General features: G+C 37.3%; 1 protein-coding gene across 6 annotated transcripts in view; it reads right to left on the minus strand.

Annotated features, from left to right (window-relative positions):
• SDCCAG8 (SHH signaling and ciliogenesis regulator SDCCAG8) overlaps positions 1–23,350 on the minus strand; it is a 260,026-nt gene that overhangs the window by 138,590 nt on the left and 98,086 nt on the right. For all 6 annotated transcript variants that reach the window (XM_058309409.2, XM_058309410.2, XM_058309412.2 and 3 more), the window contains 2 exons: positions 12,373–12,507; positions 8,244–8,360 (listed from right to left, as the gene is read on the minus strand). In XM_058309409.2, the coding sequence (XP_058165392.1) occupies positions 8,244–8,360; positions 12,373–12,507 (252 nt within the window). The remainder of the gene's footprint in view (positions 1–8,243; positions 8,361–12,372; positions 12,508–23,350) is intronic.

Here is a 23,350-nt window from a genome sequence, read left to right on the forward strand (position 1 = left end):
AGCTCCAATAAATCATTAAGATAACTTTCAGTTCTTTATTTCTAGAAAACTAATCTTGATCCTAATATTTTTAATAAAATGACATTTTATATGAAATTTTAAAATCTTCAAAATTTTCCATTATACCAAAAAATATTACTAAGAAACTGAAAAATAGGCAAGCATTCCCAAAATATAATATGACTTCTGTGCCTGAACTGTAGCACATGAAGTATATTTTAAGAGGGTGATTATACTGAAAAGTCTGAGCCTTATAGAAGCCCATTTTCTATGGACAATCTGTTGTAACAGAGACGTAGCACTGGTTACTGAGATCAGTTAAACAAGAATGATATGGAATTAAAAGACACATGAGTTCCTCGAACACATTCCACTCTCTCCTGCCCCCTCCCATTCCTTTGTTCATACTGCCACGTTGGACCTTCCAATAGAAGCCCATTATGCTGGGCTACATAGGATGTCATCTCTCTCACTTCTAAATTGCCATGTTCCTTTGAACCCTGCTGGTGATACTAGGTTCTCTTTGACATATATTTATTTGCATATGTCTTAAATACTTCCTTCCTTAGGAGCAGAAATACATTCCAGGTCAGCACAGTACACTCAGTAAATGTTTGCTGAGTTAAAGCAACAAGTGATGTTTAGGGCAAAAGCATTCTAAATGTGTAACAGTGACTGTTCTCTTCAGAATCTGATATTTTTCTTTAAGTACATGTGAATGGCCATATTAAAGCAATCATTACAAAGAAGAGGCAGCAAACAGAATACCTAAGATAATGTTAACGAAGCAAAATCAAAACTCTATCTATGCTATGTTTACTACCTATAAATATTGTAAACACATATGGACAAAAAGTAGAAGATAAAATAGAAAAATGAAAACAATTTGCTCTATTAGGTCATGGAATTATTGGCTTTTGTGAGTGTGTTTATGTTTATCCAGTAAATATTGCTAAAGTGTACACACATGTAGTAATCAATAATATTGTCAGTGGATATTGGTACTAATATTTCTGGACTGTAAAAAAGCATATGTAGCTTTCCTGTGTCTATTGCCTTCGTCTGCTAAACTACATGGGCACACATTCAAAGAAACCTACCACCTGGCAGCTACCAGAATTACAGATTCGATACCTTGGAAAACACTTTCCAAGGATGGCAGATTGGCCTTGTGAATCCAAACTTTTAAAGTTTCAGTAAGCATGCAAGTTTGTTTTAAAAGAAACAAAATATATATCATCCACTGAATTTAAATTACAGTAAAAATTATATTTGTTTAGGGTCGGAAGCTGATGAACCTTATGACTTCCTGAAAACACAAAAATACCCCGTTAATTCAGTTTAGAGTTTCATATTCCTACCCCAAGGTAAACATTTATTTCCCAGTGTTTATCACATAAGGTATATAATTTCTAATGGGCTTGTTTTATTTCCTATTTGTGCCCTTAACTGTGAAATAGCCCCAAATTGCTGCTTTCAGATACATTATTTCTGCTTACACATTTGATTTTTTAAAATAAATTGTTATTGTGAATAGCATTATCTACTCTGCTGGAAAATTAATCGACAAGTGAAAATTAATACTCTTTTTTCAAACATGATACTTCTGCACAGTGTTTCAATGAATGAGGTAATGCACATCCTACCACATAAAACACATAAACCACTGCCCAAATCATTAACACAACTACTAAATGCCCAAGAATCTACAGCCTGGTATTTTTCACTGTATTGATTCTCAACTGTTTCTTTGTGTAAAAAAAAAGTCTAACTTTCTACTGCTAATTTTGTTAGTTTACCAACACAACTATGATTTAAAGCACACTAATTTGGCATTGCATTTAGAAAACTAATTAAGCTCAATAATGTAAGACTTTAATTAAATGGGCACATTTTGAATTATTTTCATAATTCAATAAACCCTAGTTGTCCCATTCAGTACTCATAAGAGAACTGGAACAAAAGAGGCTGATTTACTAGACATAAGCCAGACTGAAGAATTTTCTCAAAAATCTTAGTGAGGCTGTGATAAAAACACAAATTTATCTAAGTATGCTGAACAACGCTTTAGGGCATACTTAGGGAACATGCTATGAAAAAACACGTTATTGCATCACACACACTGAACCAGATTCTCCTCTCGTGGGCTGCAGCCAGCATGAAGTTCACACTACATTAATTTGCACTTGTCGATATGCTGCTTTGCAAGTATCCTGAAGGCATGTTCGAATGTGAACTCTGTCTCCTCGGCTAGAATGTAAACTCCCTACGGGCAGGACCCCAGTCTTCCAGGGACACCCACAGCTCTGGACCCTGGTCTGGGTGGCCACAGCCTGTCGACCTGCGGTTGCCTGGGTGCGGAGCAGGGAAAGGCATGTGCTAAGCCCTGACACACTGAAAGAGGGTGTGAGCACCACCAGAGGGCTTCTCTGCCATCCCCAGTACAGCGCGGTCCCGGGGGCTACAGGCTCGCCCAGGTGGCCCCTCTCCCGGTCGTCTATCGGAGAGAGGGAGGCTGCCCGTGGTAACTGGGTAGGTCTGTGAAGTCTAGTTCTCCAGAAGCCATTCAATGTTTCAGTATAGCCCCCCAGCCTTATTAAGACAGTACATACACACAAATCTGAGAACCAAGCTTAACAGGGTTTTTCTTTCCTTTACTCTGTAGGTGCTAGGTTACAAGTATAAAAGACTGGCACCATTGTTGCACCAGCTTTAACAGATAACGATAGGGTTCTAGGAGGTTTCCACAGTCAAATATTAATAGATGACACTGGACTTCAAGAGGTACGGTAGCTGGGTCTTCAGGTAAAGTATATTGTTGCTGCTATTTAAAACAAAAAATTTACATGAAGATAGTTCCATAGCCTATGCAGCAATCTATTTCAATCTTCTTACTGCCAGAAAGTTCTTATTTCAGGCTATTGTGGTTTCCACTTGCTGTGATTAAACCAATCTGTTCTTGTTCTTTCCCTTGTGAAGCTCAAGAACAGGTGTTTAACTTTCTCCTTGAAATAATCTCTCAAATCCTTGAAGATACTGAAGTAATGTTTCAATCTTCTCGAAGGAAAAAAGTACAATTCATCTTTTCCTTGTTGCTGCTATTTCTCTGGCCTTAAATAATCTGCCCTACTTTTAGAGCTTGTAGGGCTTCCTCTCATCTTTACACAAAGCCATACAAAATAGACACACTCCTTCCAACAATCTAATTAATCCAGTTGAATTTAGGAAACAATTCCTGTGTTGATACGATGCATATTTAATGCCAGCATTTAACTGAATTATATGATGTAGGTTTGAGCAATCCTCAAATCAAAATTTTCTGATCTATTTCCTTTGTATAGATGCTCTACTCAAATATTTGCTTTGATTACTCTGATAAGGTCATTCTGAACTTAAATGCTTCTTACTCAATAGTAGCCACAACTTAAATTAATAACTTATATAAAACTGGTAAGTCTTCTGTGCTATTCCCCTTATCTCTAAAAAAAAAACAAATGGTACCAACCTAAAAACAAAATTAACAATGAAACAATACTGTCTGTATTTCTATACTCCCACCCAAGCATGTGCCTCTAGTAAGATAAGGATACTATAGCCCATCATTCCCGCCCTTGGCAGTGCCATTAGATAACTGAGACACCAGGGATGTGGCACTGTGCTGTACTGCAAAATCCTCTGAAACCATTGTTATAATTTATGATCAATAGGTCTTCACACTCAAAGCTCCACTTCCTAGTGATAGAGGGGAAACTTAAAAAAAAAAATTTAATGTAGCATTTCTATACCTAGGGCAGGAGTTGGTAAACTTTGCCAAGAGTCAGACAGTAAATATTTTGGCTTATTGGCCTCATGGTCTCTGTTGCAACTCCTCAACTCTGCTGCTGCAGCACAAAAGCAACTATAGACAAAATGTAAGCTCATGGTATGGCTGTGTTCCAATAAAACTTTATTTGAAGAAAACAGGCAGCAGGTCAGATGTGGTCTGTGGGTTTTAGTTTCCTTGATTGCTCAAGCAAATACCATGCAATGGATTGTCTTAAAGAAAGTGAATTTAATGGCCCACAGTTTTGAAGATAGGAAAAAAAAACAAATCAAGGCCTCAATAGACAATACTTTCTTCCTCACCACTGGAATTCTGGAGCTGGCTGCCAGTGATCCTAGGTCCTGGGCTCCTGTCACATGGCAATGCACATGATGGCCTCTCCTTTCTCTTCCAGGCTCTGGTGACCTTTAGCCTCTTGTTTCCTGTAGCTTTCTCCTTCTCTGTTTGAATTTCATTAGGTGTATAAAGGCCTCCAGTAAGAGGATTAAGACCCGTGCTGACCCAGCTGGGCCACACCCTAACTGAAGGAGCCTTATCCAAAGGTCCTACTTATGAGGGGTTCACATCCACAGCAATGCACTAAGTTTAAGAACATGTTTTTCTGGAGCATATGCAGCTCCAAACCACAGAGCTATAGTCTGCCTACTCTGTTTCAGGGATACAGGGACACCTTAAACAGATATGGATGTCTGCGGATGTGAGTAGAAATGTACAGATAAGCATTATCATACCAAATCTGTTTGCCTATCGTCACAGCCAGGGTGGCTTCACAGGTGTGTGACCAGTGAAGGAAAACAGGACCTCATATTCAGAAGGGCCCTGTGCTTGAGGTTTGATGCTCTGTGGTCACAGTCTTGAGCTTCCTACACACTTAATCTTTGAATTTGTGTTGCGTAAGTAAAGTCTGATGGGACAACAGAGCATTTGCTGGGAGGCTGGACCTTGGTCAAGTGGCGTCTTGTCACTCCACTGCCTCCACACAGCTCCAGCTGCCTGTTCCTGCTGGCCTCTCCCTGCTGCCCTCTACCCAGGCTGGTGGTCAGATGGTGTGGAAGGCTCAGAAGGGAGGAACATGTTCCTCTGTTGCTTCCATCCCTGGCAGGAGCCTGGATGTGAACCCAGAGAGAGTCAAGCTGAGCACGCCCCACCTGGCAGCTCAGGAAGTCGTAATCTCTTGGGGGTCCTTTGGGCCTTCAAAGGAGAGACTGCTTCCCCTGATCCCCGTCAGGTCCAGGAGCTGGTGGGAGGGGAAGCATGGTACGGTCACTGTCCTGGAGGAAGCTCACATAAAATAGAAAATAAGGTCAAGAGGGAGAGTCCACAGAAGGAAGGAAGAAGTTTCATTTTTGAGTGCCTTTAACAGGATTGCTTTTCAAACAAGGGCCCATGTTTGGGGTGTGTGTGGCTTTTTGTTTGTTTGTTTTGTGCTGGGTCCTGATGAAAGGCTAGTGGCTATAAGGAATCACCTTCTGATATTTGTCTACCAAAATGGAGGTTGAAAAGATAATTCTACTTATGCCTCACCCATGTCAGAATCAGCCAACACCATAACCGCAGGGTAATAACAGGACTTCCTGCAGCACTCCTAAATCTTAAATGTAAGGTCCTGAAATTAATTACGTATTTAGGTTATCAAATACTAAGGGACTCCTTTCTGGATATAAGTGGAAATGCTTTAGGGTAACCATTTCACCCAAATAGCATGTTACAGGATTAATTCAGATTCCTTTAGAATGATGATGAGTCATCTTATAAATACAGAGTATAATAAAAACATGTATAAAATGTAGTAAGAAAAAGTTGAAATTTTACCAAGAGTTGCTTTTATTTTCTTTTGAAAAAGGTAATACCTTCGCATTCTAATGTACAAACATATACCTATTTTCCTGATTTTAATTGTACTTTAAGCTAACATAGGTTTTAAAATTCCCATACCATAGTGTGTGTTTATATGTATACATATATATTATATATACACACACCCCTGCCGCCTATAAAATTTTTCTAATAAAAATCAGAGCACAGATTTCTCATTCTCCTTCATACCAAATGTCTTTGTGTGTGTGTGTGCAAGAAGCATCCTCTGAGGTTGACAGGAGCTCTCAAAGCTGAAGAGATATAAAGGAGTTGATGGGAAGGTTAATCCGCCCATGGGTTCCTGACACAATATAAAAAAGAAAAGGAGAAAGTGGGAGGAATTGACTGTCATTGTTACTCTCCTAACCTTTCCTCTAATTATGCCAGAGTCATGGCTCAGGTCATAAGGAAAATGATTTTGGTGTTCAACCATTTGCCCCATTTTATATACACCAATAAAGCTCTTGTTCTCACCACATTCCAATCTCGCAGTTTCCCACTTTAAAAATGTTTCATGTGTTCAGATTAACTAGAATATGAATAAAATGTCTATATTACAAAGGGCCTCTTGTTTGCAGACCTAGAGATTTTTTTGTTATGCTGAACTGCATGGTACAAAACACTTTAAAAAGTAAACATGCTGTCTATTATTATAGGTATCTCACATAAATACTCAACATGCCTAGCTTTTAAAAGTTGAATGTAAATTTCTCTCGAGTGCAGATGGTGGCCAAGCAAAGTAGCTCTTCAGTCTTACAGACAGAAGGTCAGGTCATGGCTGAAAGGCCAAAGAACAATTGCTGCTTTGGCTACTCCAAATCATCCATGGAGCAAGACACCACTACTTTCTTTTCTGAAATTGTCTGTTCAATACAAAATAGTTACAAAGAGTACCTATAAGATTTCCTTACATTCTGTATAAGGAAAATGGTAACAAGCATATCAATTCACAAGCATCTCCAGGGTTTTTATCTAATGTGATAACAGCCTAAGAAAACACATCTCTGTCTAAAAACTGACCACTAAAAATCATTATAAAAACTGTTAGTGTTTCACTATTGATCAGAAAATGTTTACACATGAAAACTTCTTCTAAAATCCTGTACCTTTTACCTCCACATCATCACTGGTTAATTAGAATGAGATAGTGTTAGAAGACAAATATTGCAAATACTCTAAACAGGTTATTCATTTACAAGTGATATTATACTTGTATTGTTCCTGTGGGATTTTACTTTCTAGAATATTATAATGTAATTTAAAAATAACTGACTCTTTCTTGCTATGCAGGAATTATACGATAATGCTAATGAGCATGCCAATATGATACCTTTTAAAAAACACATATATATAAGGAAAGAAAAGTTCTTTATATTTCATTTGGTTCATCTAGGCTACCGGTTTTCCTAATAGAAAGGATTTTCAATTCCACTACTAGGCACGCCCCCAACTGGATCAAAAAAGTGTTTCACTATTTATTCATGTTAACAATGAAAAATCTTCTGGAAACTTAAAACTCATTATAACACTTTAAATATAGTCGTACAAAAGCAGAATTTCATTTTAGTTGTCTGGATTTTAATTTAGTGGCAGGGATTTCAATTATAACTTGTAAGACTTTTTATACTAAATTTAATTATTACTTTTATTTTCAATATTTTTCTCAATTGTCTTCATGTCATTTATCATAAAGAATTGATTGGGTTGAAAGGAAAATATGAAAAAGAGCCTTGAACTAGAAATATGTTTGAATAAAATTTACTAGGGGCTATCTACAAATAAATTGTGATTTCTTTAAAATAATGACTGAGAAAATCTCATTATTACTTGAATAGATCAACAACTTGCTTGCAACAAAGATAAAGAAGGAGAGCTGTCAATGGTCTGTATTGCATCTTAAAAACTGAAAGTCAAAAGTCAGCCTATTAGAATTGCCTCTCTACAAATTTTATCCTGTTGTCAATTAAAATTGGAGCAGTTACATGATCGCAACAAAGTTATAAAACATCTGTTCAAACCAAAATTGAAGCAAGCAGCATTTTGTCTCCTAACATTTCTAACTTCCCTGTATTTGGGCTTCCTGAGCAAAAGTATTCATGGTTATCTTAGTTAAAACTAGTTTCACTCTGCCAACAATCAATTTGATTGACATATTTACATATCAACCCATCTCATCTTACAAATTTTAAACTTTTCATTTAAAATTGGATTCAAGTTGGCATCTTTTAAAGTTATATACATATATTTTAAGTTCAGAATGTGCATTAGAACATCTTTTTTTTTTTTTTACTTTGTAAGTAATAGATACACATATCCAAATGTATATTTATGACCTGTCAGACTGGATTTTTATATGCATGCAGTTATATTCTCACCACCTAATATGAAAGGTGATAATTTTAGGCAACTGTAAATGAAACACTTTTAATAGTATAAACTTGATCATTCCATTGGTTAGAAACAATATAATAGAAATAAATGACAAGAATAAAACCACATCAACTCAAGAGAAAACATTAGTTATGTCTTTAATTGCGACAGTTACTCTTGTGTCATCTCTTACCTGATCTTTAATTTCAAGATCCCTTTCAGTTTTTGTTCTGTACTCTCTGTGCTCCTTTTCTGCCTCATCCTTCTCCATTTTGGTTTTATTCAATTGATACCGCATTTCTCCACACACCTGTTAGATTGTAACAAGATCAATAGCTACTGGAAACTACCAGGCAATGCCTGCAATGAGATCTTTTGGTGCCCCCTAGAGGCCATATAAATAAAATACTGTAGGATTTCTCTAAGAATGCCTTTTTCTATTAGAATATTTAACACAGCCTGTTTTAGATTTTAGAGGCAAAACCAGGAATTATCTAGTCTAACAACATCAAAGTACAGATAAAGAAATGCATAACAAAGGAATTTAAGTAATGTGCCCAAGATTATTTTATGTAAAATAAGTTTCTGCTGCATAATAAGATCCAAAATATACTATCATCCAAATTTTGGCAAAGGAACATTAATTAAAATACCTATCTATGTTATAGTTACGTACTCTATATATTTGGTTGCTGCAAATGTAATTGCGGTTTTGCACTGTTGAAATTTGCCATTTGATATTGGCATACATTCTTAACTGTGGTTATGTTATACATCATTTCAATGTGCATTTCTCATTTTATGTTTTTTTGCTAATGACATTACTTGCAATTTATTTTATATTTATTTCAGACTATGGAAATGGTGTCAGAGAAAAAACAAATTGAAGCAATTTTCTGATTTAAGTTTAAAATGGGTCGCAAAGCAGCGGAGACAATTCACAACATCAACAAGGCATTTGGCCCAGGAACTGCTAACAAATGTACAGTGCAGTGGTGGTTCAAGAAGTTTTGCAAAGGAGACGAGGGCCTTGAAGATGAGGAGTGTAGTGGCCAGCCATCAGAAGTTGACAACAACCGACTGAGAGCAATCATCAAAGCTGATCCTTTTACAACTACACAAGAAGTTCCTGAAGAACTCAATGTCAACCATTCTATGGTAGTTTGGCATTTGAAGCAAATTGGAGGTGAAAAAGCTCGCTAAGTGGGTGCCCAATAAGCTGACTGAAAATCAAAAAAATCGTCGTTTTGAAGTGCAGTCTTCTCTTATTCTATGCAACAATGAACCATTTCTTGATTGGATTGCGATGTGCAACAAAAAGTGGATTTTATACCACAAACTGGCGATGACCAGCTCAGTGGCTGGACTCAGAAGCTCCAAAGCACTTCCCAAAGCCAAACTTGTACCAGAAAAAGGCCATGGTCACTGTTTGGTGGTCTGCTGCCACTACAGCTTTCTGAAACCCAGTGAAACCATTACATCTGAGAAGTATGCTCAGCAAATCGATGAGATGCACCAAAACCTGCAGCTGGCGTTGGTCATCACAAAGAGCCCAATTCTTCTCCACAACAACCCCCGACGGCACGCTGCACAACCAACAAGTCAAAAGTTGAACGAATTGGGCTACGAAGTTTTTTTTCCACCATATTCACCTGACCTCTTGCCAACCGACTATCACTTCTTCAAGAATTTTGACAACTTTTTGCAGGGAAAACGCTTCTACAACCAGCAGGATGCAGAAAATGCTTTCTAAGAGTTCGTTGAATCCTGAAGCACAGATTTTTATGGTACAGGAATACACAAATTTATTTCTCATTGGCAAAAATGTGTTGATTATAATGGTTCCTATTTTGATTAATAAAGAAGTGCTTGAGCCTCGTTAAAATGATTTAAAATTCATGGTCTGAAACCGCAATTCCTTTTGCGCCAATATAAATAATAAAATTTGTCTCTAAAGACTTCATCAGTTAGGCTTTTATTTAAGGAAACTTACAAAGGAATTTTTCTTTTCTTCCACTGATGGATTATACTATTAATATCTAGGTGTACAGCATCCAATACTTACTGTAAACTTACTAGATAATGTAATCTTATCATGTACAGTACTACATATTCAAAAGTTAATAAAGATTTTCTGGTAAAAGTAATAGTCTAGAATAAATTCACACTGCTCTTAAAACTGTACCACTAAATGTAAAGGGAAAATATACATTTAAGTGAAATGACTATCATTAAACAATGAACAGATGTTACCTGAAAAGTGTTGTGCATCATTCTATATGCAATTCATTTTATTTTTTTTCAATCCAGGGCCTCTACAGACAAGTATATTTTGAAAATGCAAACAGCAAATAAATTAAATCTAAAGAAACTATGAGTCTTTTGAGAAAATTTAGAACCTGTAGAAATCAATATACAGATCTGCTAAATCTGCTTCTAATATACAAATACCAGGTTTTTAAAATCGTATAGTATTCTAATAGTTAAACTTGATAGAAAGTCTTCAATTTTGTTTTTTCTCCAAGAAGGATGATTTGGGGAACTTTAGAAACAAGTCTCACTGTTATTGAGGTATTAGAATCTAATAAGAGCTATAAGTATTTCCTATGTTCAAATAAAAACTGGTTTTTAACATAAACTAATCTGGGTTCAGAAGTTATAGTGACAAGACAGAAAAAAAACATTTCAATGAGCTTCTCCGCAGTGGCCTTCAGAAAGTTAGAACAAGAATTAAATTAGTAGAAATTCTATTTGAAATTCAAATGCCTCCCATGTGTGAGAGTTGACTTATTTTCTGTCTTCATTCCTCACTATTCCAATCTATTTGATTTATGTCTAGGAATGAAATGAATCATTCCAATTCAATAACTATCAGAAAATAATTATTATACAACCATGGTGTCTAAAACCCAACACTAATACAAACTTTTTATGTAATAAATGTCTTAAGTGTCAGGTCCTATTTAAAATTATTTTAGCCCATTATTTTATTTTTTTTAAGTTCCCTTGCTTTAAAGATTTTAGCTTATCATTGGTTAAGTTTATCTATAATATTTTAATTTCATCTCAACTACACTGACAAATTAAACTCACCTAAAATTATATTATCTCAGGGTTGGAAGCAAACTCCAGGCCATTTAGTCTAATCACTCCTCTGATGCTTGAGTCCTTTTGGACAGTTCTAGAGACAGAGAACTCATTCTTTGCTATATGACATTTCAACAGAAAGTCGCTTCAACTAAAAACTGTCTTGCCATAGCTTTCACCCCTAAATTGTAGTTGATCAATTCCATCTCCCTGTACCAATCCCCTCCCTCACCCCACACAGGCACATCAACGTATAATGACAAATATGACGTTCTCAAACTTCTGAATTAGCTCAAATTTTAGAAAGCAAATGAAGAATTATAGAAAGCTGAGAAAAAAAAGAAAAAGCCTACCTTTTCTAATATATAAGGGGGAGTTCATTTTAATTACTGAATTATAAAGCAATGATGGCATTAAACAGGTGTCGACATTAAGGAAAGTATGTTGAGGAGCAAAATACAACATAAAATCGCTATGTATTTTTTTTTAAATCTATGTATTTAGCAGATTTATTTTTTATGAAACTTAAATTTATTTTATTACAAAATGGATGCCATATCTTGTTTCTTAACTTTAAAGCAATTGACTATTTAAATCTAGTTTTCTAGTGTTTCTTAAATATGGGCCTTACATTAGCCAATCAAGACCATTTAACATTTTAGTTCTTGGTTTACACGCTAGTAATGCTCATAATAGACACCATGGAATTTTAAAGTATAAATTTAAGGACCAATAACATTAGAACTTGTAGTATTAGAATCTTGATTTTAGAAACCAGGTCTGAAAAGCAACAGGAAATGGAGAATTTTTCACGTTAACTACAATTTTAAATTGTAAATACATGCTTTTACTATTGTTGTGAAGACCAAATCTATGCTATCTGTAGCAAAAATTAGTCCTCTGAATTAACTAATTTTGAAACATAAGTTTTACCAAATATTCAATAACTAAAGTAATATAACCTGCTTGTTTACAAGTGAGTCCATGTCATTTAATTTGTAAGCTTTTCAAGGAGATGTTATTTGTGTCTAATTCATATTTGTATTTGCAGCAATTAGCATAGAGTCTGTCCATTGGAAATAAATGTTTGTCAAATGACTATTAAGTGGACTGTTACTATTCTTTAAATTAAAAAACAAATTCTAAATTTCTTTCTGATGTGCATTAAGAAAAAAATTTTTTTTCAAAGAGAATATTTATCCATGCAATTACTAGATTAAAATCTCTCTTTGTACCGTTGTGACATTCATTTCCTGAGAAGCAAGCTGGTTTTTAGTTTCCTCTAACTGATTAAGAGCTGAAATCTTCTCTCTTGTAATCTTTTCCATCTGAGCCTCCAGTTGGGCAATATTCTGAGACAGGGTCATCACCTATAAAATGAAATAAAATTCTTAAACAATAATGTCATTTGACAAAATAAGCACTAAGCAATTTCTTGAATTAATAGTGCCTTAGTCCACCCCCTCAGCTCATCTAGTCCCCATGACTTGAAATATGGATCCCTCCTATTCATCCCCTTGGCCTCTACCGTCCTTTTGAAAAACATTTCACAAGTTGCTAAAATCAAAGTTTTGACTAGAACCCTAAGGTGGTAGATAGCAAACATCCAAGTAAGTTATGGGGTGGCTGCCATGAATAAATTTCAGAGGGGGTGTTGAGACACGAGACGACTCTTAAACCCTTTTCTCACATGGAGGTCCTAAAAAGAATGATTGAGAGGGCTGGAGATGAAGATTTCTTTAGCGAGAGCTCCTGGTGTGCTAGGACTTCTCCCCTTCCTCCTATCCCCAATAAAGAAGAGGTTCTATGCGGTTTCCTTTTCCAGTAAAACCCCACCAGCCCTACACAATATCCAGTTACTTCCTAGTCCTCCTATGTGATTCAGTTTAGGCATCATCTCCTCTCCTCAAGGAAGCCTTCCTTGACCTCCAGCCTGCAGTAAAACACACCCTTCAAATACTCAGCATTGCTATTCAGCTAATGTGTATGGGGACAACAGCTACCCCTGCTGTTTACAGCTGGCATTCATTCTCATCAATGGCTGCCCATGCTGGACTAGTTAATATTTTGAATATCACCCTAGCATATGCTCCTACACAACTTCTGTCTACCTGTGTCAAACCACAACCTCTGTATATATCTATTACACAATAAATTCTGTATACCAACCTCAGTACTTATCACACAGTGTTCAGTTGCCTGTTAGTCCTGCATTAGACTAGAAATTCCTCAAGGGTATATTCCTCTAAGAGGCACCAAAAGCCAGATGAATGAATGATTAGAATAAATCCCTTTTCTAAGGGAATATAAGGTTCTTAGTTTTCTTTCTCAGGGTTAGAAACACTTTCCAGACCTTAGATTTATTCTTTATAGCTTTTGTGTTTGAAATTATGGTTTAACTGCAGTATTTTTTAGGCTCTTAATTTCTTGTTTGTATTAGCAGTTTTTAAATAAAGAAGAAACAGTACCCAACCACAGAACAAAACATACAGGGAGACCTATCAGTTTGTATAAATTAAACCAAGAATTGTCAACAAATTTGAAATGATATTTGAAATCTACCATTGTACACTGACATGGGTATGAATTCAGTTTTATAAGTGAAATCCGTAACTAATATTTTGGAACAAAAGTCAATACTGAATAAAACCTTGGGGTGAATAAAGAGGTTTACATCAATAAAGCCAAGACAGGTGACCACCTTTAAATTACATAAATAGCTGAAATCGAAGCATATGAAACTAATGAGTCCTGGTAGCTATTTTTGAATTTAGGCAGTAAATATATTAATTAACTTTTCTGGAGATTGTGGAGAACTGTATATTTGATTTATGGTTGCTTACATGCCCATCTCATAATCAAGAGGAGGTCACAAGTCTAATTTGCACATAAAATTCATTTTTCTAATACCAAGCTACAAGGTATCCTTATGCACATTACAATCTGAACCTAAAATTCAAGGTCAAAAGAAGTTAAATGAAAAGATCAAAAATAACAACTTAATTTCCTTAATTTAAAAATTCAAGTTCATAAGCATCCATATTATGAATGTGTAATTACAGCTTTTCTGGAGCTATGCAACAGCAGCGAACCTTAATTCCAGCTAAAAAAAGTCATATATTACTTATTTAGGTAAAGATACATCTGATGGTACACATTAGAACTGTGTGGGTTATTTTTAAAGTAAATATGCAGATACTTTGTCAACTACAAATTCTGAGTCATCCCTTTCCTATGATTTTCTGCCCGCACTGCCCATCACTATCTGTCTGCTACCTCCCGTCACCCACTTCCTGTTGTCACCCCTCCTTTACCCCCACGCCTACCATCTGGAAGCCAACATTACACCACAGGAGCTTCTCCATCCACATCTGTTGCAGAGATAGAAGTAACACAGACACAGCTGCAGCACTGCTGGACGTCCAGGGCACTGACATCAGGTAAGTCCTTAATCTTTGACAGGGGCAAGGAAGAGACAAGGACACCCAGGCTGGAAGAGCTTGATGGAAAAGTCTTCACTGAAGCAGGCCCTAGTGCATTGGATATGGTAGGAAGCAGTATGCCTTACACAAGAGCTATTCTACAAGAATGAGGATTCTAGCAATGGGCTATCATCACGGAACCCAATTGAGAAAATGCCTAGACTGAAGGTAGGGGATGCTTAATAAATATATGATGAATTACTAAATGAACTAACAAACCTTAATGGCTCGTTACAACCAAGTACTATTGCTGAGGTAACAGATTTACAGCAAGTATTACTCATGGAGGAATGACTCAAACCTGTCTAGGTTAGAAAGCATCTACTCTCCTAGAGCTTCCCACACAAATAGAATTCAAAAAAAAAAAAAAGATAGAAGGAAAGGAAGTAGAAAAAAAGAAGAAGAGCAAAAGGAAGAAAGAAAATCTAGAAGTCACACATATTTGCTACTGTTTGTTACGAGCTGAACCATGTCCCCCCAGAAAGGCATGTTCAAGTCCCAATCCCTGGTCCTGTGAATATGACTTTCCTGGGGAATAGGGTCCCTGAGACGTCACTAGTCAAGGCGAGTCCAGACAGATCAGAGGGGCCTTACTGCCGTACGACTGACGGCATCCTTGGAAGGGGCGAGCTGGGGGCACTGTGGGAGAAAAGGCGCGTGATGACTGGTGCAGATAAGCCCAAGGACCGATGTCACCCACCAGGAGCTAGGAAGAGGCAAGTGGGGATTCTGGCCTGCAGATCTCAGACCTCTAGCCTCCAGGACTGTGAGACGATAGTTTCTGTTGTTTTACGCCATCCAGTTCATGGTACTTAGTTATGGCAGCCCAAGGGAACCAAGACACTGCTAGGAAAGCAGGGATGCTTGCCCTCGTTCTGGCCACACAGCGCTGACAATCCTGGGGTGACGCAGTCAGTCTTCTAACTAGACCAGTTCTTATGCCAGGCAGTTTGATGCACATTCTCTCTCTTAATCTCTTTGGAGAAGGAGTATTGGACTCATTTTACAGTTGAAAAAACTGAGATTTAAGAAATTAGGCAACTTGCCCAAGTTAATTCAAGCTAATAAATAAAAGATAAAATTGTGCTTCATATCCAAGTCTTCCTGCTAGTACTAGCATGGAGGTCCAAGAAATCTACCCAATAACCCTACTGCTCTCTTTCTGTAAAGATTGGTAATTGCAATCAGCTAACATCTATTAAATGCCCTCTCTTAGCCAGACATTAGATACTTTGAAAACACTGTCTCACTGAATCTTACCAATTCCTCCAAGGAGGTATTATCAACTCCATTATTTATTCCTCTAAAACTTAGAGAAGTGAACTGTTAGAGGTTAAATCTGGATCCACCCCTAACTTCTTTTACTCCAAAGTCACCAACTTTCCTCTATAGCCACAGCCTCTAAGCTCTCACCATTTTTTAGTGAGAGTACTTTCCTCAGTGCCTGGACCCCTTTCAGCATTTTGTTCATGCATCTTTATTTAGGGAGCTGGGTCCTGGGATCAAAGACCACCAAGACTCATAGCAGGTAAAATAAACTTACAAGATGCATGCATTGAGCCGGTATATAAGCCTCATATGCTGACGCAATTGCCAGTATAAGAGAGAGGTTCTGTTACATATGAAAGCATCTGGAGCACTGCCTGGCTTGGCACAGAACTTTCTTTTTCCTTCTTCTCAGAAATTCTTATCAACGTATTTTTATATAGTGGAACTACTCAGCAAGAACTTTAAAATCTCCTAGATGTGAAAAATAGCTGGTCTTTGCTATGGATACCTTTCTCTCGCGCATGCAATACTTAATTGACAACTTTACGTCTCTCCAGGCCTTACTTGTGTTGTCAGCGTGTCCTCTCACCATACTCTCATTTCTAAATCCTACCTATTCTTCCAAGCTCAGTGAAAATGCCAGCTTTTCCACAAAGCCTTCCCTAATCTTTCACAGTCAGGGAGAAATCAGATCAGATCCTCTGAACACTCAGCACTTTAGGCATACTTTTCCAATGGTGTGCGGCCTGTTTTTCCCCGATAATATTTTAACTCATTCATCGATTAAACAAATACATAATAAACACATTCTATGTGAAATGAATGTGCCAAGCAATGAGAATGTTAACAGAGCATATACTCGAGGGACTCAGAGAAAATTGGGGGAGACTGTTAATTCAACAAGCACATGCAATAAATGGAGTTATGGGAACACATTGGAGAGGCTCCCACTTTAGCTTTGGGAGGCTCTGAAAGAAGGTGGTTATCAAGAGGAACTCGGAATGATTAGTAAACAGGCAGTGCAAGATTCTTCTTGGGAGGGGGAAAGCATATGCAAAAACCAGAAATGACCAAATAGAATGGCAGGCTGGCATGCTGGCATGTTTGGCAAAGTGCAGTAAGTCAGTGTGGTGACGAATGCAAGGAGGAAAAGGGGAGGGAGATGAGTCTAGAGATTGAAAGAGAAGACAAATGATGTGTAATCTTTATGCTAGGCTTAAGAATCCTATATTCTATCCAAGGGGTTGCAGGGAGACACTGATAGATTTATAAGCTAGAGAATGGCTCATTGAGATGTTCATTTTAAAAAGATCACCCTGGCAGTAGTACAGAGAACAGGAGACAAGGAGACCATTTAAGGGGTCAAAACCGTCAGACATAAGAGCCATCCACAAGTCCTTTCTGGAAAACCGCATTTCTAATCCTGACTTGCACAGAAAAGGCTTACTGGATCCATATTCAGTTAAACCCTTACATGAAGCACTCTTCTTTGGGAACTCGCTTTCCGGAAGCTCAGAATTTTCTGAACTATCACTTTCTGGTTTCTCTGTGCCTAGGAGTTCAGTTCTCAGCTCATCCCTTTCTTCTCACATTTTACTATAAACTGCAAGGAGAAACCAGGCTGCACTTTCCACATTTAGTTTGGAAATCTCCTCAGCTAAACATACAGGCTTGTCACTTTCAAATTCTGTCCTCCATCAGACATCAAGACTCAATTTTGCCAATTTTTCTGCCACTTTAAAACAAGGCTCACCTGAAAGTAGGTACAACCCCAGGGAGAGGTGCTCCTGAGGGCTATGGAGACCCAGGTCCTATGGTCATGGCAGATGGCTCTGGAGTTTGGTGCCTTCCAAAGTGGGCCCTACTTTGGAATTAGTGCTCCTGAGTGTGATGGCATTGGACTCGGATGTGACCTCTCTACACATGCCTCTTCTGTCACTTTTAATGAACCTGTGGTTGGCGCTGGGCTTAGTGTATGCTCAGGAGACTTGAATATCTGGACTGTCCATGTGCCAGCTGGGCCCTGAGCCTCAGCAGAGTTGAAACACCTATTCTCCGGTTCATTGGACTTACCCAGGTCAGCTAAGTAAGGATGGACAACCACCACACCAGGGAACTGAGAGGGTCTACAATTGCAAGCAGGAGAATCCCATTCATCAGCCATATGGGATCTAAGCCCACTCTCGATTTAGAGGTGGAGTGGACATTGCCAAGCCAGGGTCCTCAGGATGGAGGAATAAAATATGGATTAGAGTGGACTTACTGAGATTCTACTATAGATTTATTGTGACTCTAGCAATGGAAGAAACTGTATCATTGATATGGAGACAGTGGCCACAGGAGTTACTAAGGGCAGGGAGAGGGAAGAAGAGGTGTGATATGGGGCACTTTGGGGACTTGGAGCTGTCCTGAATGATACTGCAGGGACAGAGGCAGGACATTATATATCCTGCCATAATCTACTGAATGGACTTATATATGCAATATGTTCACATTTCACATGAGGTTTTACTATGCTATGCCATCCCATGTTACATTTTTAAGCTTTCCTTCTAATAATACACATGATCTTACTCTTCCCCTTTCAACCACTGTCATCCCAATATAATAGAACTGCTAGTTACAAACACTAGATTGTGCTTTCACCATTTCTATTATTTCCAAAGATTTACAAACAACCTTCTTGCCAATTCTGCACAGGTTAACCCTCAGCTTTCTATTCTCTAAACTCATTCTGGTGACCAATAATCTAGCTATTAACTCCATTCACTTACATAATATATGTAGTCCATAATAGTGCAATCATACAGTATTTGTCCTTTTGTATCTGGCTTGCTTCAATCAACATAATGCCTTCCAGGTTCTTCCATGTTGTCATGTGCTTCACAACTTTATTTCTTCTTACTGCTGCTTAATAGTCCATTATGTGCATACACCACAGTTTGTTTACTCATTCACTGGTTGACAGACATGTGGGATGTTTCCAACTTTTGGCAATTGTGAATAATGCCACTATGAACATTGATGTGTAGATGTCTATTCATGTCACTACTCTCTGTTCTTCTGGGTATACATCCAGTAGTGGTATTGCTGGATCATGTAGCAAACTATAGATGTTTAATTTTGAGGCAGTCCCATTAATCTATTTTTCCTTTTGTTGTTCATGCTTTGGGTGTAAGATCCAAGAAACCACTACCTACCACAATATATTTAAGATGTTTCCCTACATTTTCCTCTAGGAGTTTTATGGTCCTGGCTTTTAAATTTAGGTCTTTGTCTATTTTGAATTGATTCTTTTATAAGGAGTGAGATAGGGGTTCTCTTTCATTCTTTTGTTTAGGATATCCAGTTCTCCCAGCACCATTTGTTGGAGAGATTGTTTTGTCCCAATAGACTTGGTAGATTTGTCGAAAACCAGTTGGTTGTAGAGGTGAGGGTTTATTTCTGGACTCTAAATTCTATTCCACTGATCAATGTGTCTATCTCTGTGCCAATACCATGCTGTTTTTGACCACTGTAGCTTTGTAATATGTTCAAGGTCAGGCAGTGAAATTCCTCCCATGTCACTCTTCTTTTTTAGAGTGCTTTTGGCTACCTCAGTGCAGTTTCACTTCCAAATAAATTTGGTGATTGCCTTCTCTATTTCTGTAAAGTAGGCTGTTGGAATTTTGATTGGTATTGCACTGAATCTATAAATCATTTTGGGTAGGACTGACATCATCATGATATTCAGTCTTCTATCCACGAACACAGAATGTCATTCCATTTGTTTAGGTCTTCTTTCATTTGTTTTCAGCACTGTTTTGTAGTTTTCTGAATATAGCTCCTGTACTTCTGTGGTTAAATTGATTCCTAGGTATCTGAGACATTTTTTGCTATCGAAATGGAATTTTCCCCGATTTCCTCCTCAGATCATTCAATACTAGTGTACAGAAACAATACTGACTTTTGTGTGATCTTGTATCCTGCTACTTTGCTGAATTTGTTTATTGGCTCAAGTACCTTTGTCACAGACATTTCAGAATTTTCTACATATAGTATCATGGTTTCCGTAAATAGTGAGAGTTTTATTTCCTCTTTTCCTATTTGGATGTCTTTTATAAGAATGGTGACAGTGGGCATCCTTATCTTCTTTCTGATCATAGAGGGAAAGCTTTCAACCTTTCCCCACTGAGTACAACCTTGGCTGTTGGTTTTTTTCCTACATGCCCTTTATCAAACTGAGGAATTTTCCCTCAATTCCTATCTTTGAAAGTGTTTGAAAGGATGCTAACAACAACAAAGAAATTAAAAAAAAAAAAAAAGATGCTGGATTTTGTCAAAGGGCTTTTCTGCATCAATTGAAATGATCATGCGTGTTTTTTTCCTTCAATTTGTTAACGTGATGTATTATGTTAATTCATTTTATGTTGAACATCCCTTGCATTCCAGGAATAAATTCCAATTGACCAGTTGTATAATTCTTTTGATATGCTGTTGGATTCTATTTGCAAGTATTTTGTTGAGAATTTTAACATCTATGCTCATTAGAGAGATTGATTTGTAATTTTCTTTTCTTGTGGTATCTTTATCTGGCTTTGGTATTAGGGTGATACTGGCTTCACAAAATGTGTTGGGTAATTTTCTCTCCTCTTCAATTTTTTGAGAGAGTTTAAACAGGATTGGTGTTATATAATCTTCTAGAAATGCATGGTAGAATTCACCTGTGAAGCCACCTGGTCCTGGACTTTCCTTTGTTGGGATATTTTTAATGTCAGATTCAATCTTTAAATGTGATTGGTTTGTTAAATTCTTGTATATTGTGTACAGTTAATGTAGGTTTGTGTGTTTCTAGGAATTTGTCTATTTCATCTAGGTTGTCTAATTTGCTGCCATATAGTTTCTCATAATATCCTTTTATGATCCTTTTTATTTCTGTGGGGTCAGCCGTAACTTCCCCCCTTTCATTTCTTTTTTTTTTTTTTTTTAAGATTTTTTTATTTATTTCTCTCCCCTTCCCCCATGCCCTGTTGTCTGCTCTGTGTCCATTCACTGTGTGTTCTTTGTCTGCTTGCATTCTTGTCAACGGCACTGGAAAACTGTGTTTCTTTTTACTGCATCATCTTGCTGTGTCAGCTCTCCGTGTGTACAGCGCCACTCCTGGGCAGGCTGCACTTTTTTCACATGGGATGGCTCTCCTTGAGGGGTGCACTACTTGTGCATGGGGCTCCCCTACGTGGGGGACACCTCTGTGTGGCACTCCTTGTGCGCATCAGCACTGCACACGGGTCAGCTCACCACACAGGTCAGGAGGCCCTGAGTTTGAACACTGGACCTCCTATGTAGTAGGCAGATGCTCTATCAGTTGAGCCAAATTTGCTTCCCCCTACCACTTGCATTTCTGATTATATTTATTTGCATCTCCTTTCTTTTTTTCTATGTTAGTTTAGCTAGGGGTTTATCAATTTTATTGATCTTCTCAAAGAACCAGCTTTTGGTTTTGTTGGTTTTCTCTATTGTTTTTTGTTATTGTTGTTCCAATTTCATTTACTTCTGCTCTAATCTTTATTATTTCTTTCCTTCTACTTGATTTGGGAATGGTTTGCTGTTCTTTTTCTAGTTTTTCCAGTTGTTCAGTTACATCTTTGATTTTAGCTCTTTCTTCTTTTTTAATATAGGCATTTAGGGCTATGAATTTCCCTTTCAGTACTGCCTTTGCTGTATCCCATAAGTTTTGATAAGTGTCTTCTCATTTTCTTTCATCTCAATATATTTACTAAATTTACCCACAGTTTCTTCTTTGACCCACTGATTGTTTAGGAATGTCTTGTTTAGCCCCCACACATTTATGAATTTTACCCTTTCCCATCTATTACTGATTTCCAGTTTCATTCCATTATGATCTGAGAAGGTATTCTGCATAATTTCAATCTTTCCCTATTTATTGATACCTGACTTGTGAGCTAACATGTGGTTTATCCTGGAGAAAGATCCATGAGCACTTGAGAAGAATGTATAGCCTGCTGATATGGAATGTAACATTCTGTATATGTCTGTTAGGTCTAGCTTATTTATCATATTGTTCAGTTTCTCTTTTCCTAGCTCATCTTCTGTCTAGTTGCTCTATCTAATGATGTGAGTGGTGGGCTGAAGTCTCCAACTATTATTGTAAATATTACTATTTCTCCCTTCAGTTTTTCAGTTTTGCCAGAGTTTGCCTCATGGATGTTGGGGTACCCTGGTTAGGTGTGTAGAAATTTAAGACATTTCTTCCTGGTGGCCTGTCACTTTATTAATAAATAATGGCCTTCTGTATCTTTTATAACTTTTTTGCATTTAAAGTTTGTTTTGTCTAATATTAGTGTAACTATCCCAGCTCTTTTTCTTGGTTACTGTTGGAAGTATCTTTTTCCAACCTTTCACTTTCAGCTGCTTTGTACCCCTGGGTTGAAGGGAGTCTCTTATAGGCAGTATATGGATGGCTGATGTTTATCCATTCTGTCGACATTTATTTATTTATTTATTTATTTATTTTGAGGTACCAGAGATTGAACACAGAATCTTGTACATGGAAAACAGGCACTCAACCACTTGAACTACATCCACTCCCGCCACCTATATCTTTTGATTAGGGAGTTATTAATCCATTCACATGCAGTGATATTACTATAAACACATTATTTGCTTCCACCATTTTACTCTTTGGTTTTCATATGTCACATCTTATTTTCATCTGTCTTTTTACTTTTTTGGTTATCCTTTCTGCTATTCTTGTCTTCTACACTCTTCTCTAAGCCTGTCTTTCCTGTCTTTTTCTTTTGGGTTGTAAGGCTCCTTTCTGATACTTCCTGCAAAGGCCAGTTCTTTTTTATGAACTCTTGGTTTCTGTTTATTTGTGCATATTTTAAAACTCACCTTTATATTTGGAGGACAATTTCTCCAAATAAAGAATTCTTCACTGGCAATTATCTTTCAGTATCCTAATTATATCATACCATTGTCCTCTCAACTCAGTGGTTTCTGATGAGAAAGTCACATTAAGTCTTACTGAGCATCCCTTGTATGTGATAGTTTGCGTCTCCCTTGCTGCTCTCAGAATTTTCTATCTTTGAAATCTGACATTCTGAGTAGTATGTGTCTTAGCATTGGTCTACTCGGATTTATCCTAATCGGGATACACTGCACTTTTGGACATATAAATACATTTATTTCACAAGAGTTGGGAAGTTTTCAGCCATTATTTCCTCAAATATTCTTTCTGCCCCCTTTCCCTTCTCTTCTCCTTCTGGAAATTCCATGGTATGTATGTTGCTGCACTTTGTGTTATCATTCAATCCCTGAGCCCCTGCTAAATTTTTTCCATTCTTTTCTCTCTGGTCTCTGTCTTCAATTTCAACTGTTCTGTCTTCTGTATCACTTATTCTTTCTTCTATCATTTCGAGTCTGCTGTTGTATGCCTCTAATGTGTTTTTGATCTCACCTT

This window comes from Dasypus novemcinctus, chromosome 13 (assembly GCF_030445035.2).
Source record: "Dasypus novemcinctus isolate mDasNov1 chromosome 13, mDasNov1.1.hap2, whole genome shotgun sequence".
Lineage (NCBI taxonomy): Eukaryota > Metazoa > Chordata > Mammalia > Cingulata > Dasypodidae > Dasypus > Dasypus novemcinctus.